The sequence below is a fragment of the Mus musculus genome, chromosome 3 (assembly GCF_000001635.26).
Source record: "Mus musculus strain C57BL/6J chromosome 3, GRCm38.p6 C57BL/6J".
NCBI classification, from domain to species: Eukaryota; Metazoa; Chordata; class Mammalia; order Rodentia; family Muridae; genus Mus; species Mus musculus.
In genome coordinates, this window is record NC_000069.6 from 32,899,689 (window position 1) to 32,915,880 (window position 16,192).

General features: G+C 45.4%; 1 protein-coding gene across 6 annotated transcripts in view; it reads left to right on the forward strand.

Moving 5' to 3' along the window:
* Positions 1-16,192, forward strand: part of Usp13 (ubiquitin specific peptidase 13 (isopeptidase T-3)) — a 121,793-nt gene that overhangs the window by 83,406 nt on the left and 22,195 nt on the right. For 2 of the 6 annotated variants that reach the window (XM_030252841.1, NM_001013024.2), the window contains 6 exons: positions 2,267-2,420; positions 5,602-5,776; positions 11,885-11,973; positions 14,411-14,533; positions 15,300-15,326; positions 15,981-16,124. In XM_030252841.1, coding sequence (XP_030108701.1) covers positions 2,267-2,420; positions 5,602-5,776; positions 11,885-11,973; positions 14,411-14,533; positions 15,300-15,326; positions 15,981-16,124 — 712 coding nt within the window. Of the gene's footprint in view, positions 1-2,266; positions 2,421-5,601; positions 5,777-11,884; positions 11,974-14,410; positions 14,784-15,192; positions 15,327-15,980; positions 16,125-16,192 lie in introns of those variants that run through there. The other 4 variants (XR_003954400.1, XR_003954401.1, XM_006535553.4 and 1 more) reach the window with 4 other exon arrangements.

Here is a 16,192-nt window from a genome sequence, read left to right on the forward strand (position 1 = left end):
TGTGGCTACCTGTTTTGTTTGGTCTTCTTGATCTCTTTCCTTTTGTTTGTAGCCAAGGTCTTCAGGAGGTCTCCCCTTGTCAAATCTGAATTTTACTAATTTGGATGGGAGACAGCTTTTCTTTTCCTATTGGGAGAAATGTAAGATCTCCTCTCCACCATAACACATTTCCTGCTTTACATTCTGAAGTTATTACATATATATGTTGATCTGATTCATCAGTTCTTTCTTCATCTAAGTTACTTTTCTTTCTAAAAAGGATACATAGAACTATATTTATTACTGAACATATTATTTGTATGTTGATAGTCAAAACAAATCCATACAGGGTCAAAATGCCCCCTTTACAGTGTTTTCTATCTTTTAACATGGAAATACATGTGTGTGTGTATGTGTGTGTGTGTGTGTGTGTCTGTATATATATACACACACATAATATATATGTATATTTATCTCTCTAAGTCTCTCTATGAAGACTTATTTTATTATTTAAATTTTTAATTATTGATTATGCTATTTATTTGTTTATTTTAGTATCTACATACCATTAAAAACATTTTTATCTATTTCTCTTTTTCTCTCCTTTGGAGACTTTATTTTATTATGTCTATGTTGTTTTATATCCAGTGTCTGTCTTTCCTTAGCACAAAAGCATGATTTTTAAACGTTTTTTATGTGATCAGAAGTTCTGTTGCTTTGGCTATCTTCTGTGTGACTCTTAGTCTGCATTTCAGCTTGGATATTCTGCTGTGCTTGGCCATGGCCCCTGTCTGTCTTTCTGCTTACCGACAAGAGGCATTTTGGTCTTCTACCTGTAACCAGGACCTGCCTCATTGAATCAGACTCCTCCTGAGCAGGCCAGTGCTTTGAGGAAAACCTGAGGGAAACTGTTGTGTAGTTCTGAACCCATGAGTTGGCTTGCTACCCACTGCTGTCCCGGCCTTGTATCCCAGCCATGTTGGACTGGGCAGCTTCCTACAGAGCTAGGAATCTGCTCTGATCCTGGGGAGTGCTTGTATTGTCTTCACATGGAACTTTTTAAGTTTAGATTTATGCTGTTATGTTGGATATCAAATGTAAATTAATACATTTATTTCTATCCCTGGCTAACTTCTAAATAAAAGAGACTGACGCTATTATTTAGTTATTCAGCAGTAACACAATTACTGAGGGAATTACCCCAATCTATGTTTCTAGTGCCAGTCTGGCTACTTCTCCAGCTGCACTCCCCAGTATTTGCTGTCTCACCAAGGTTATTTCTGCTCCATCAGTCTGTCCTCAGGGTCTATGTCACTCAGGCATGTGCTCCTGGCCCATCATATCTAATGGAGACCTGCTCTCTCCCTCCTCTTTCTCCTCTTTCTTCTTCTTCTCTCCCTTTTGTCTAAAATTGGGGAGCAATGTTTACACAGCAAATTGGGGAGCTGGTGTACCTGAGAATTCACTTGTCTGGGGCAACCAGATCTTGGGGTTCAAAATTTAGCATTCGTTATACACCACACCAGACTAACTTCCAGCAGTGTTTGGTCTCTGGACAGAGCCCATTGAGAGCCCCTCCAGGTACTTGATACCCAGGTACCACTCAAGCAATCCCACTTCTAATGCAACTGAGCTGAATCACATGGAAGTCGTGAAGAATTCCAGAGTAAAGCCTTTCATTCACCTTAAACCAAACCAAACCAAACCAAACCAAACCAAACCAAACCAAACCAAACCAGCAGTCTTCCCCATGACCACACTATTATGAAAGTGTCTTACAGAGGAGAACATCAGAGTTGCCATAGTAGCAACTTCTGCTGTTAACATTTTGGCAGCTGACCCGTCAGTCATTTCCCAACCATGTGTGAATTCTGTTTGTTAGCAGTGTTTTCCCTTAATCTGTTGGAAGGATGTTACCATATCCTTAAGTATCCTAATACAGCATGTTTTCTTTATTTACATATAGTTTACATTGAGTGCATTTGGAATTTTATCAAACATATCTTGGTTTTCCCAGGACAGTATTTTTCCTCTATTTTGTTAGCTTCCTTCCTTCCTCTAATTACACCCATGCCCATCTATCTGTCTTCTATGGTTTTAATGGCTTTGTAATCGTACTACCCAACCCCTCATTTGAGGATACTACATAAATCCCACTGTCTTAGTCTGGTCTACTCTGATAATGCTCAGTAAAGCAAGACCTCGATGCCAGAATCAAAGTTATGCTGTTTTTCTTTCATAGCTTCATTTCCCTGTACCTGCTAACCTGGTATTATCTGACCTTCAGAGGAATCGCATTGGCTCAGAAAACCCAAGTGATGTTTTCCGGTTTTTGGTGGAGGAGCGAATTCAATGCTGTCAGACCAGAAAGGTTCGCTACACGGAGAGGGTGGACTACCTAATGCAGTTACCTGTGGCCATGGAGGCAGCAACCAACAAAGGTAACAGTCCCCCAAGGGAAAAGAACTTCGTGTGTCTCCATTCGAGACCTGCACCAGAGATGAGGTGCTCAGTCACTGAGATGGGGCACTGTTTGGGTTGCACCTTACCTCTCACTTTTTTAAGTCCCCATGTGACTTTCCATGGAGGGTCTAAGTGTATCCTGGCAGGCTTTTTAGAAGTGTTATAGACAGGAGCTACTCTGGAACCTAGAGAATGTGGTTCATGGTTAGGCACGAGCCAGCATAATTGTGGGCAGGTTATTTGTGGTGATGTGGGTGCGAGATTCTCTCTTGTCATTGGTAACATGCCGTGGTGTGAAGCTTGATGGAAATGCATCTCTGGATGCTAGGTGTGCCATCTTGGGAAGCAACTAAGCTTTGCATTTGGGTTTTAAAAGCAGGCCTTCTGGAAGTAATCTGTGGCAGACACAAGTTTGTATGGTGAGACCCAATAGAAGAATGCTTGGACTTTGAAATGGAGGAGAAAACCTCCATGCAACCTTTCTGGGGCATGGCTTTTCCCCATGCTATCAGTCTGAGCTCACAAGATAGATGGTCTTCCTTACAGTCACTGTCTTAGAGAAGAAAAGGCAAAATGGTTGTTGGATTGCTCATTTGTGGGTTCCTGCCATCTGTGTAAAGGTCAACCCACTCCGAGATCCTATGGCTACTTTAGGGGGAACTTAAGTCACTGTGATAGTGTGCACTGTACACACACACACACACACACACACACACACACACACAGAGAGACATGCCAGTTAATCATAGAATGACTTTGCTAACTCAATGATTGAGCACCACTAAACCTTTCCGGCCGCCCCAGACATAATTGGATAGAGTGGCCATTGGCCATTCCAAACTGAAAACTCACATGACTGTTGGCTTTATCTCCTGCCACTCCTTCAGGCTCCCCCCACTCCCACCCCTGTCCTGCCTGTGTCCTCCTGAGCAACTCTAAGTGTCCTGCCCTGTCTTTAGTCCTTGGTCACTAGTATCTTTATTGATGGATCAAGAACCAATTCGGGAAGAGGACCTTTGCATCAGAATCAACCCTACAGATGATTCTGTTGACTTAAGATGAGATTATTTTCATTTTTCTGTAAGTGCATACAGCTTTGGACTATGTTTAGATTTTTGCTCATTATACAAGGTATGTAAGGCTGTGAAGTGTGTGGTTTGTTGCCTTTTGAGAATGATGGCTGTCTTAGTTTTCCTTTTGTTGCCATAAAATGCCTGAAAAAAGGAAGGAGGGAGGGAGGGAGGGAGGGAGGGAGGGAGAAAGGAAGGGAAGAAGGAAAGGTGGGTTTATTTTGAGTCAAAGTTGCAGCATATATTCCATCATGCAAGGAAAGTCGTGTTGACAGGAGCTGGCTATATTACCTTTTCAAGGCAGGAAGTAGAGGGAGATGAATGCCTCTTGTTTGACTTGCTTTTTGTCCTTGTGCAGTCTAGGCCACTACTGGTGAGACTCCTCTTTAGGGTGGATCTTCCCACTTCAGTTAACCTAACCAAGATGATCCCTCACTGGCATCGCTCTGGGCTAAACTAATCTAGATAATCCCTGACAGCTGTGCCTGGAGGCTTATCTCCTAGCTGGCTGGAGAGCCTGTCAAGTTGACAATCAATATGAGCCATCAGCAGGAACTATTGCTTTTCCTTGCTCACCTCAGCCTCACATGTTCTGTTCAGTTCTGTCAGCCTTAGTGATAACGACTTTAGTAAAATCAATGTTGGTGCGAAAGTCTCATTTCAAATGAGATACAAATGCTATAGAGAGTCCTCTGTGTGTTTAAGGCTGGGGAAGCAGAGGGATCTTTTTAAATGCAAAAGGAGGAGTGTTGTTTGAATTGGTGGCCCAAGGTAATTAATCCCAGGCTTCAGGCTGAGCAGGCATCATTACTGAAGCATCTTTCATGCAAGGCTGTGGTTCCAGATGCTCTTGTGCTGGCTTGTGTATCAGGTATAACCATAGGACCCCCTCTTTTAACTCTTGCTTTATTTATTTAGTTGTTAGGGCTTAACAGAATGGAGCAGTTTTGATCTTAATAGCTTTCACTGTACTCTGTGGGTGGTACTCTTTTTACGAAAAGAGATTTCTAACTTACTTTCTGGATTTCTAGTAATGTCTAACCTTGTATAGATAGAAGTAGTACACTATAAACTTTGGACAGAGAGGGGATTTAAAAGCTTTTAGGAGGTGTTTTAGAAAATGCATATGTGCACAAGCGGATCTACTAGGAGGGAATCTTTTTGGTTGACATTCAAAGTACACGTGATGTTTTAACTGTGTGTAGTTAGTGTCAAAGTGGGAGCCAATCTGTAGCTCGCTCCTAAGAGGTCCCTAGTACACTTACTTCTTTTCCCTCAGTACTTGTTTGATCACTTTATAAGTAGAGTTGCCCTGAGAGGCCTCCAGGCAGTGGATTAGAGGCCTGAGGTAAATCCTCAAGGACATGCTCCTTACAGAGCCCAGGTCCACAGCCACCTCATCTGGCAGCATGTCGCTCAGGGACAGTTCTTCTCATTTACACATTTACATCTTTCCCTTGGTCCTGTCACTTTGGGGACAGCCTGAAGTTGGCAGTGGGAGCTTTTTCTCTTCCCTTCCTTCTGCTTCCTCCCTCCCCCTGCCTGATCATTCCCCAACTCTGACCCCTTGAATGAACTCCTTCTAGGCCTCATCTGTGTTTGTTGACTAGGGCTTTAAATCTAGGCCTGCCAGTGATTGGTTAGTTTTGACCTTCAGCCTCAGTTTCTTCCCAGGGGTGGGAGTGGGGGTGGGGGTGGGGTGGGGATGGGGGGAAGTGCCTCTGGCTCCCAGACAACTGCTGAACTTTGGTGTAAAGTCTGTATAGGAGCAGTATTGCTGGGTGAGAAAATGGAAGAGCAGCTTCCTGAGGCCACCATTCATGTCCCACTCACAATCTGGCCTGAACTCACTTCTCTCTAGTTGGTCTCAAAGAGAAATAGCAAAAATAAAAGAGGATTTTAAAAATGGAAGCAAAAAATGTTTCTGGATCCACAAAGCTTATTGGTCTTGGGAAGGGTCTTTGGGCAGGCGTCTCTGGAATGGACAGACAAGGCATCAGTCCTGACCTACAGGGAAATGCACTTTCCCAGAGGGTGTGACTCAGGAAAAGAGTGATTGCAGGTTCCTGCCTTCCCTGCTTTTCCTCAGATGAGCTGATCACCTATGAACTCATGCGGAGGGAAGCAGAAGCCAACAGAAGACCCCTACCTGAGCTGGTGCGAGCCAAGATCCCATTCAGTGCCTGCCTTCAGGCCTTTGCTGAACCAGACAATGTGGATGATTTCTGGAGCAGCGCTCTGCAGGCCAAGTCTGCAGGGGTCAAGTGAGTAAGACAGGCTGTTGATGGGGAAAGAGGGGCCTAGTGAGTGAGGTAGGGGCCGAAAAAGGCTGGGGAGGGGCGTGGGTGTTCTGAGAGTCCTCGAGTGCTTGTTCATGAGGGTGAGATGGGTTGTGATATACATCTGTAGCTGCCCTTCACTTCACTTGCTAAGGCTGACCAGTAAGACAATCCTGTGATTTGGGTTATGCTCTAGGATTAGGAGTGTCCACCTCTTTTTTTTTTTTTTTTTTTTAAATAAAGCAGAATTATGGTTTATTTTGTATTTGTAGTTGAAATATTTTTCTTTTCCTTTCCTTTCCCTTCCCCCTCTCTCCTCCCTCCCTCCCTTCCTTCCTTCCTTCTTTACTTCTTTCCTTCCTTCTTTCCTCCCCTCCCTTCCTCCCTCCCTCCCTCCCTCCCTCCCTTCTTCTTGCCAAGAGAGTAGAGTAGGGTTGAGAAACACCCTTATACCCACATGGCAAGAATGATTACTGGTAAAGAGGTCACAGAATTGCTTTTGGCAGCCTTCCATATGTAAATGCCAGGGCATTATCTTGTAATCTTATGGTTAAGTTTTAGCACAGGCCTTGGTTGATTGGGAAGCCTTGGGCATGCCGGGTTGGCGTGAACCTTTGCTTGGTGAGCTGCTTACGCCTGAGTCAGGAGATTTCTCATGCTCATATTGTGAGCCTGGTTGTCAGGCACATGTATTTTCTTCTCTCCACTTGATACCTTAATTGATTTGATTCTGACAGTTCTTGCCAAAACACTTCATATTGCCACGTGAGTTGGGGAGAGAGTGCATGTAGAGACATAGAATAAAGGGCTCCTGGGAGCTCTGTGCACTCAGTTCTTTGTCCCTCTGTTTTACCTCTTTGTTAGGACTTCATTCGTCTGCTTTTTCTTTCTCTACAACCCCTTTCAGTGCTGGAGATTAAACCAAGGTTCTATAGATGCTCAGTGAGCACTCTATCAGTGAGCTATATTCCCAGCTCTTGGAAGCTTGTTTCTGAAATGTTCTTTGGCCCCTCCTTTCAAGGGTGAGACCTAGCTCTCAGTTGACAGAGTGAAGGATGGAGCGCTATGGCTGCTTGTTTTTGGCTTTTTCCCCCGCCCTGCAGCCTAGTAGCCAAGTCTGCTGTCAGTTGCTGTATGCAGCACCTGCAGGACCCTGCTTTGCTTCAGACCAGACTACAGGGCATCAGAAATTGGAAAACAAAACTACCTCATAGAAATACATCTCAGTGCGGGAGCTCCTGCTTAGTGCTTGTGGGGGAGTGGGGGTGGGGGTTAGGCTTGATTTTTTAAACTACACAAAACAAAACAAGGCCAAAACCTGGCCCACAACCATGTCAACGCAAAATCAAAAACAAAAACAAACAAACAACCACCACCCCCAATAAACCTCCAAAATAACAAACCAAAGCAAAATAAAACAAAAGGCCCCATTCTTATTTAAAAAGTTTGAGAAGGTGCACATGCAAATGAGCATTAATAGCATTCATTCTGTTATCAGCTGTCTTTCCTTAGGTAAGTTTTGTTGCAGGAGCTGTTGAGTGTGTGTGTGTGTGTGTGTGTGTGTCTTTGTCTCTGTGTGTGCATGCATGAGTGTGCATGTGCCATGCGTACAGGCACACACCTCTTTCTGCTTGTGGAAGTCAGAAGACAACCATCTCTCACCTCACTGAGGGAGCACTGGGTGACTGAGATATATCACTGCCTGGCTTTACATAATTTGGGAGTATCTAAACTCAGATCCCTAAACCTGTGAGGCGAGGTCTTCATCCAAAAGCCGTCTCCTCGGCCCCTATATGCTTGTTTCTATGCTCAAGAAGAATTAGTGTTGTATCGCAATTGTTATTATCTAAAGTAACCATCCTTTAGAAAAGAAGGCTAGAGCTACTAACATACCTACTACTTACTGCCTACCTAGGAGCTTGGGATGAACCTGCTATCAACTGTTTTCTTTCCAGACTACTCTTGTGTTTTGAGACAGGGTCTTGCTGTAGCCCAAACTCCCACCCATCAGTTATCACATTTAATATGGTCTTAGCAGTGCGGGGTAAGCTCCAGTGGTCTCCCGCTTTAGAGATGGGGCAATAAAAGGAGAAGCAGTTGTCCAGTAAGTGGCATGCTTGTGAGATTAAGCTGGTCTGATGGCACTCAGGGATGGCACTTCTATCCTGGGTTTACCCACGTAATCCACCGAGTCCACATACAGCCATGCTTAGCAGTCCTTATGTACTTTATAGTTTCAAATGCTTGTTTTGGCATTTGGCAAAGCCAGCTAGTGAACTTCTGGGGATTTTTTAGTTTTAATTTATTTTTTATAATGTAGGCTGTGATGCTGCTGGCATTTTGTTAATGTCAGTTTGAACCTTCCTTTTGTTAGACCCTGAGCCCGAAAATCCAGAAAAAGGCAAAAGGCTTGTATCCTTGGTGACCAGGTGGGGTAGTGCATACCTGTGATCCCAGAACTTGGAAAGCTGAGGCAGGAGGATTGGCAAGCTCATGGCCAGCCTAGACAACAGAGAGAGTTCAATATCAGCCTGGACAGCATAGTATATCTCTCTATTAAAAACAAACAAACAAACAAACACAAAGAAAGAAAGAGTGGGCTGATCTAGGTAGGCCTATAAGTCAGGATGGACCAGACATAATGGTTCTTTACATCAATGCTTCTCAACATCGGGGTTGAGACTCCTTTTGTTGAGAGAATGACTCTTTCACAGGTTCAAATATCAGCTATTCTGCATACCAGATAGTTACATTCTGATTCATAACAGAAGTGAAATTAGAGTTATGAAGCAGCAATGAAATAACTTTTTGATTGGGGGTCACCACAACATGAGGAACTGTACTAAGGGGTCACAGCATTGGGAAGGTTGAGAGCCACTGCTCTAAAACGATCCTGACAGGCTGTGTCAGGGAAGCCCGGTATTGTTTGGAGCATCCATTTACCTACCAAATATTACAGCTCATTCTAGGCAGAGTGCTGGACAAGACCCCACTCCTGTCCAGTGTGGCTGTGGGGAGAGTCCCACTTACACTTTGTCACTTGGGAGAGAGGAGCATAGTGTGGGCCCCAGAGCAGACTCTCTCCATCAGCTGGAATGTGACCTTGGGCAGCTAACGCTCCTGCCAGTGCCCCTTTTCCTATCTGTAAAGCGGGGATAACAGAAGGGTTTTATTTATAGAACTGATGCCTAAGGGAGCTGAACAGAATAGATGCCTTGCATGTACCTGTCAGCAGCTGTTGTCACTGTCATTATTGTGATCTTTTGTGAATGTGTGTGCGCATGTGCATGTGTATTTGCTGTGGGTCATGAGGTTTGCATATAGTTGACTAATGGCATTTTTGGTGCACTTACCAGAAAGGGGCTAGTACTCTTTTTGACTTAGCCAATTTTCAATGCTGTGGAGTAGACCATGTTAGTTATTGCAGCTTACATTGTTTTTTCATAATAAGATGTCTTCATAACATGTGAGTCTTAATTGTAATGAGTGAGCAGTGCTAATAGACATTGTACAACTGCCAACCCATTTGCAAAGCCCAGTTTAATATTGTCAGATTTAACTGTAACTTGATGTCCGCGAACTCCTGTTACTGAGTGGAGATTCTTATTGCTCTTGAGACAAACCTGAGATATATGTGGAACAAAATGCAGTGTGGTTGAGTTTAAGATATTTTTGAATGGTTGGTAGTTACCCACTACAGAGTCATTCCTTAATTGTTCCTCCACCTTCTGTCCCAACCTCCAACTAATCCACTGCCCATACCTTATTTTCACACAGCTCTTTAGCATAGAGTCAGCAACTTTCCTGGCTCCAGAGTCACCATTTGCATACCATTGATTTAATGAGATTACCCCAGATTTGATATTAATGTGAGAAGGTCTGGGCAGAGGAGAGGCCTCAGTGGTAAAGACTGCTGCTTAGGAATGAGAGCTTGCCTGTGTGGGATCTGGTGTGGCTTGTGCAGAAGCAGAGCACGGTGGGCATGGCTGTAAACATGGTACTGGGATGAGGACAGGGGCACATCCCGGGCTCCCACTGGCTAGCCACTCTCATCTGAGCTCCAGGGACAGTAGAGACTGTCTCATAAAAGTAAGGTGGAGAGTGAGAGAGGAAGAAACACACCCACTGATTGTTGACCTTTGATGGACACATACATGAGCATCTCTCTCTCTCTCTCTCTTCTCTTCCCTCTCTGTCTCTCTCTGTCCCTCTCTGTCTCTCTTTGTCTCTTTCTGTCTCTCTCTCTCTCTCTCTCTCTCTCTCTCTCTCTCTCTCTCTCTCTCACTCTCACACACACACACACACACACACACATACACACACATACACACTCACACACTGTAGCTGAAAGATAACTTTTTTCATTAGTTGAAAATGCTATAATAGCAGGTGAATTTTGTTGACTTTCTGTAAACTGGAAGTCTTGGCTTCATTTAAATGAGAATGATATATATTTAGGCTTCTCAGGCAGCCAGAGAACCCAATTGGAGGGACTGTACGTTTCTTCAGAGAGCCAGGATAATCCTAGATCAATCCCTTTGCAAGGCTGAGCTCTCATAGTTGCCTTGCATTGAGGCCTGTTCTCATCTACTGTCCTTCTGAGGGAGAACTTGAGACAGAGCAGGGAAGATACAGGTCAGTGACAGACCAGTTCAGTGTCCGAAACTTTAGGGATGATGGAATTCACTCCACTTCCTCAGTACAGTACAGTCTGGTGTGTCAAGGGGTTTTCACAAGGGCGAGAAAGCACTGAACAACCCTGACAGCACATCCACGAGTAAGATCATTTCCAGATGTAAAACGAGCCTCAGAGGGGCCAGAGATTCCCCCGGATCTGGAGTAAATTACGAGCCTACTGAAGACTTAAAGCCATACTTCTCTACTCTTTGCCCATGGTCAGCCCTGTGCTGTGTCTACTATTCTGCACCAGAGGGCAGCAATACATTGGAGTTTGTTCAGACCTAAAAAGATGTGTATCAGATAGAAGGCAATGGCTCTAATTCAACAGTGAGGTTTGGAGGAGAAAGCTCGGAGCCTTCTATTTTAAAGGGGACCTATTGTACCATCTCTGGCTCATTGTCTGTACATGATTTTAGCCCAAAGGCTGGGAAACAATGTGGCTCTTTGTCTGTTTACATAGACAGGCAAATAGAAAGAGGTGCTGGAAAGACATAATTGGTGACCGAATGAGTGGGATTCGGGCACTGAGAGGCATGGATTTGATGTGCAATTAGAACAGTCAGTGTGTGCATAAAAGTGATAAAGCCAAGCCTAGAATACTCTGTATTTCAGTTTGAAGTGAACTCAGAATTAACTCAGTGTTAATTTAAAAATGTCAAGTTCAGGGGCAGGAGCACTTGCCGCTCTTGCAGAGGACCAGGGTCTGGTTCCCAGGACCTACATGGTGTCTCATAACCACAGGTAGCTCCAGTTCCTGGGGACATGACCTGCTTTTCTTAGGTCTGTGGACACAGACATGGTACATATACACACGTGCAGGCAAACACCCATACACATAAGCTAAAATCTTTTAAAAGATAAGGCTTAGGTTTAGATAGAGAGAGCTAGCTATAGGACCCGTGCTACCCGGGATCCTGGTATTCAAAGAGACTCTGTAATGGTCAGCCTCAACCCGAGTTCTGGCAACCCTCCCTTGCACCAGTCCACTGCTGTGAGACAGTGATGCCCAGGAGGAGTGAGGCTGGCTTCTCTGCACCACGTAGGGAATGTCACAGACATGGTGCGTGCTTGACTGAGAACACACACAGATACATACACAGGTAAAAACACTCCAAGAATGCTGGGAAATCAAGTGGTTTAGGCACACTTTCCAGAGCACTGCAGCAAAGCAGTCACTGTGAGATAGCTGCACCCAGTGATTACTGTGTCCCCAGTCAGCATTTTCTGCGGCAGAGAAGCCAGGGGGTTGGAGCGAGTGTGCGAGTACCGGTGTACTGACTGTTGGTTGGTTCCTTCTCAGGGCAGTCCTTGGCATTGCCAGGAGCCCCAGACAAAGCTGCCTGTGAGCCATGGACAGCAATAGCCTTTCTTTTCTTCCTTGTTTGATTGATCTCCTCCCCTTGTGTTTCCCAGAACTTCTCGCTTTGCCTCATTCCCTGAATACTTGGTAGTGCAGATAAAGAAGTTCACTTTTGGTCTTGACTGGGTTCCCAGAAAATTTGGTAGGTATCCTTTGCATGCTTTCGCTTAAACTATAGAGTGAGCCACCTAACCAGACATGGCATGTGAAAGAGGCTGTGGGAACGTCTGCCCCGTCCCTTCCACCCCATTGTTTCCTCTGTTACTCCCAGGTTTCTCTGGACCCAGAATCTAGGAGAAACACTACCATAAGAAACACCATATGCTAACCACACCCTCACCACTGAGCTCTGGGAGGATCAGGTTCTCAGAGGGGAAGTACACTCCTTGCGACAGCGCATCTCAGAAGTTACTGTGCACACAGGTCACCTGGGATCTTTGGAAAATGCAGATCCTGATTGGCAGGTGTAGGTGGGCTGAGCGACCATGTTTCTAACCTACCGCATGGTGTTGGCATTGACAGTCCAGACGCCACACTTGTAGTAGTAGGTAGCTGGAGGTATAACTTCCTCTTAGCACCCTTCCCTGCCTCTGAGATACAGCAGTACTATATGTATGTGATATTCATCTAAATCATACACATTTTCCTCCCAACCACTTGGAAACATTGGATTTGGACAGTTGATAGAAGGATGTGGTTTGGGCTTCACTGGCTGCCTTTTCATCAATACTCAAGGTCCTTGGTCAGTGTGGGAGGCCCATTTTCCAGATAAGGCATAAAGACCATTTCCTTAGCCACCAGGGTTGAATGTGAGCAGTCTTAAGTGACCTCCAGGCTTGTGCAAGGATTTGCATCTCACTCCGTGTAGCTTCTCTAGCAAGGACTTCAAACTGCCAGTCTCTTACAGACTTGTTTTTGGGCACTTACACAACAAAACGATGAAAGCCTTAAGAGTCATCCAAACACGGGTAGAAGGGGACCTGGAGACAGAAGGAAGAACAGCCAGCATGATTTCTGAGGAGGCCTGGTGCTGGTGGGCACAGAGTGCCAGTTTATCACCCTTTGTGCTGAGCTATTCCCAGTGCCCAGGAGACCCTTGATTTTCTTGCTGGGAGAGTTTAGGGAGCAGAGGGGGTCTGAGGGCAGGGTGCTGACCACTCTGTTCTCCACTGGCCTCTGAGAAGGTTGAGATACTTGAGAATTTTGACCCATTCAGGCTTTGGATTGCTGTGGACGGGGTTTTTGGTTTGTTTGTTTGCTTGCTTTTCCTTTTGAATTTTTGTGAAGGAACAAAAAGGAAGCCGGATTTTATTGACCAAGGTTTAAAGGAATCTCAAGGTAGGGCCTGGATTTTTCTCTTAAGGAACAGTTGTGTCCGTTTTGTGAATCTGACCTTGTGTTTAGTTTTACTGGTCCTTAAAATTTAACTCTTCTGTCTTAGCTTTTGTTCTTGGGTTATTGTTTCATTTATTTGTTTAGTTGTTTTTTTTTTTTTTTTTTTGAGACAGGATCTTATGTAGCCAAGGGTAGCCTTGAATTCACCTGTGCAGATGAGGGTAGCCTTGAACTTCTGATCTTCCTGCTTCCATTTCCCAAGTTCTATGTTTACAGGCATGTGCTACCATGCCCAACCTGCCTTGTTGTCTTAAATAGGATTTACATATTTGGCGTCATTTGGAGGCAGTTGGTCTCCAGGTCTGAAGGACAAAGCTAAGTTGTACTTAGACTCATTTCTATTCCTAGTTGCATAGGTTGCAGCACTGCCTTGCAGCAGCTGTTAGGCTTATAAATCTTGCATTTGAGCAAGTCGAATGTAGTGGCAACTGAGGCATGAGGGCTTTATTTTTCTCCCAGAGCAGCCACGGATGCTTAAGACACTTAAGGTTCAGCCAGGTTCTTTTGAGCTTTGTGATTTATAACTTAGCATCATCACAGTCACTGTCACCATTCGAGAAAAAGTATCAATTAGGATTTTCGAACTCAGATGTGCAAGGAAGGGGAAGCAGCACCCAGGAAAGGAGAGCTGCTGGGTAAAGGGTACACGAGCCACCCTCTCGGAGGGTTCCGCTGTGCCTTACGACATGGGTTAGGAAGATGTGCTTTTCCATAAGCATGCTGTTCATGTTTGGGGCAGTTCAGAGCAGTGGCATCAGTGTGAAATGGTCACAGCAGCCACCATTGTCCAGAACGGAAGCTGAGGGGAAGCTCAGACAGTTAACACAGGAGAATGTGCTATAGCTTTGTGGTATTTGAAATCCAGAAGTCTGCATTTTAACATTAAATCTGTCCATATCTCAAGAACACCAAATGGAATGAGTCTGGGCCACAGATAGCCTGGGCTGCCGGTCTGTGATCTCTGGCTCACCTGACCTGTTGCTGTCCAGTCTGGCACCTCTGTCCCACCACTCTCTGCCCTTCCCCTGAGCCCTCCAATAACCTCCCATGTGGCTTGACAAGTCTGCTGTGCTGAGTGTCCCGTAGGCTGGCTACATACATGCATGCAGTGAGCACAAGCAGATTTATAATGATCTGACCGAGGGCGCGGGAGAGTCCAGTGAATATGATCTTTTGTTTTGCAGATGTTTCTATTGATATGCCAGACCTACTAGATATCAGCCATCTCAGAGCCAGGGGCTTGCAGCCAGGGGAAGAGGAGCTTCCTGACATCAGCCCCCCCATAGTCATTCCTGATGACTCAAAAGGTACCATCGCCTACTGCAGTGGTTCTCAACCTGTGGGTCGCGACCCTTGGTGGTGGGGGCGTTGAATGACCCTTTCACAGGGATCACATGTCATATATCCTGCACATCAGATATTTACATTGCAATTCATGGCAGTAGCAAAATTGCAGTTGTGGAGTAGCAACGAGAATAGTTTTGTCGTTGGGGGGGTCACCACAAGAGGGTCATAGCATCAAGAAGGTTGAGAACCACTGCCCAGTTGGAAGGACACTCTCTCCTCCACCAGCCTGGAACAGTCACTGTGTTTTGCCACCAATCTGCTTCCCGTGAGGTCATCCTAGACACATAGGAATGAAACCTGGCTGCCACTGTGAACTTGAGACACGTACACTCTGTGACGACGTCACTGATTTGGAGTCCTGTCGGCAGGTGGTTCCAGAGGGGGCTTGCAGACAGGCGATACTGAGCGTGAGAGAAGGCCAAGGTGGTTTTCCACACTGCTCCTATCAATAAAGCTCAGGCAGAACCCTTGATTTGCAGTTAGACAGTGCTCTTACAAATACATGCAAGGATCGTAATTATTTAGCTCACCGAGCTGTCAGAACTTCCTGTTTTATTTGCATCTAAGTGCCCAAAGCCTGCTGTTTCCCCTCATTATTGTAATGAACTGTGTTTTGCAGGTGGTGTGTGTGGGGTAACCAGGAGTGAGAGGGTCTGGGAATCTCTTATCTAAAACTGTTGGCCATGGTTAGCTCGCTCTCACTTTTGACTGTCCCTTCATTTCCAGACCGCTTGATGAACCAGTTGATAGACCGTAGGTATCTTTTAAAATGCTTTTTGTGTCTTACATCTGTTGCCAGTGTGCCATGTTTTAAAAACTTACATATATATGAGTGGCTTGCTGCATGTCTGTGCACTAGGTGAATAACACGCCCACAGAGGTCAGAAGAGGGCGCCAGATTCCCTGGAATTCGAGGTAGAGAGGGTTGTGAGCCACCACATGAATGCAGGGAACAGAACTAGGATCCTCTGGAAGAGCAGTAAGTGCTCTTAACTGCTGAGCCATCTCTCTAGACCACAGTGTGACTGATTTTTCCGTGGTAGTTCAGCAAAGAAGTATTGTTCGGTGCTGGATAGTTGCCGCCATTCCTGGGTGGAAGGGTTTGTAAGTTGAATGAATAACAAATGTAGACCCAATGCCACGCTGCCGAGTGGCCCTTATGGCTCAGGAGGGTGAGTGTAGGTTTGAGAATCAGAAGCTCTGCCTGGTAACCTTGGCTTTGCTGCTCAGGCCAGTGTGGCCTGGAACAATCCACTCCCTACTCTATATTCTCAGCTTCCTCATTTGGAAATTAAGGTAGTAATACCATATCGTCTTATGAATATCATGTCTCGAGGCAGTCTCTGAGGGGTTGAAGAAGTGCACAGTTGGGTTTCTCACGGGGGGATGCTCTGCTGTGCTCTGCAGCCTCAGACATTGATGAGTCTTCGGTGATGCAGCTGGCTGAGATGGGCTTCCCTTTGGAAGCCTGCAGGAAGGCTGTGTACTTCACGGGGAACACCGGAGCTGAGGTGGCCTTCAACTGGATTATCGTGCACATGGAGGAGCCTGGTAGGTGACAACACAGAGTGCGTGGGAGTTCTTGTTCCCAGTGCTGTGACCCTAAAGAGGATGGTAGC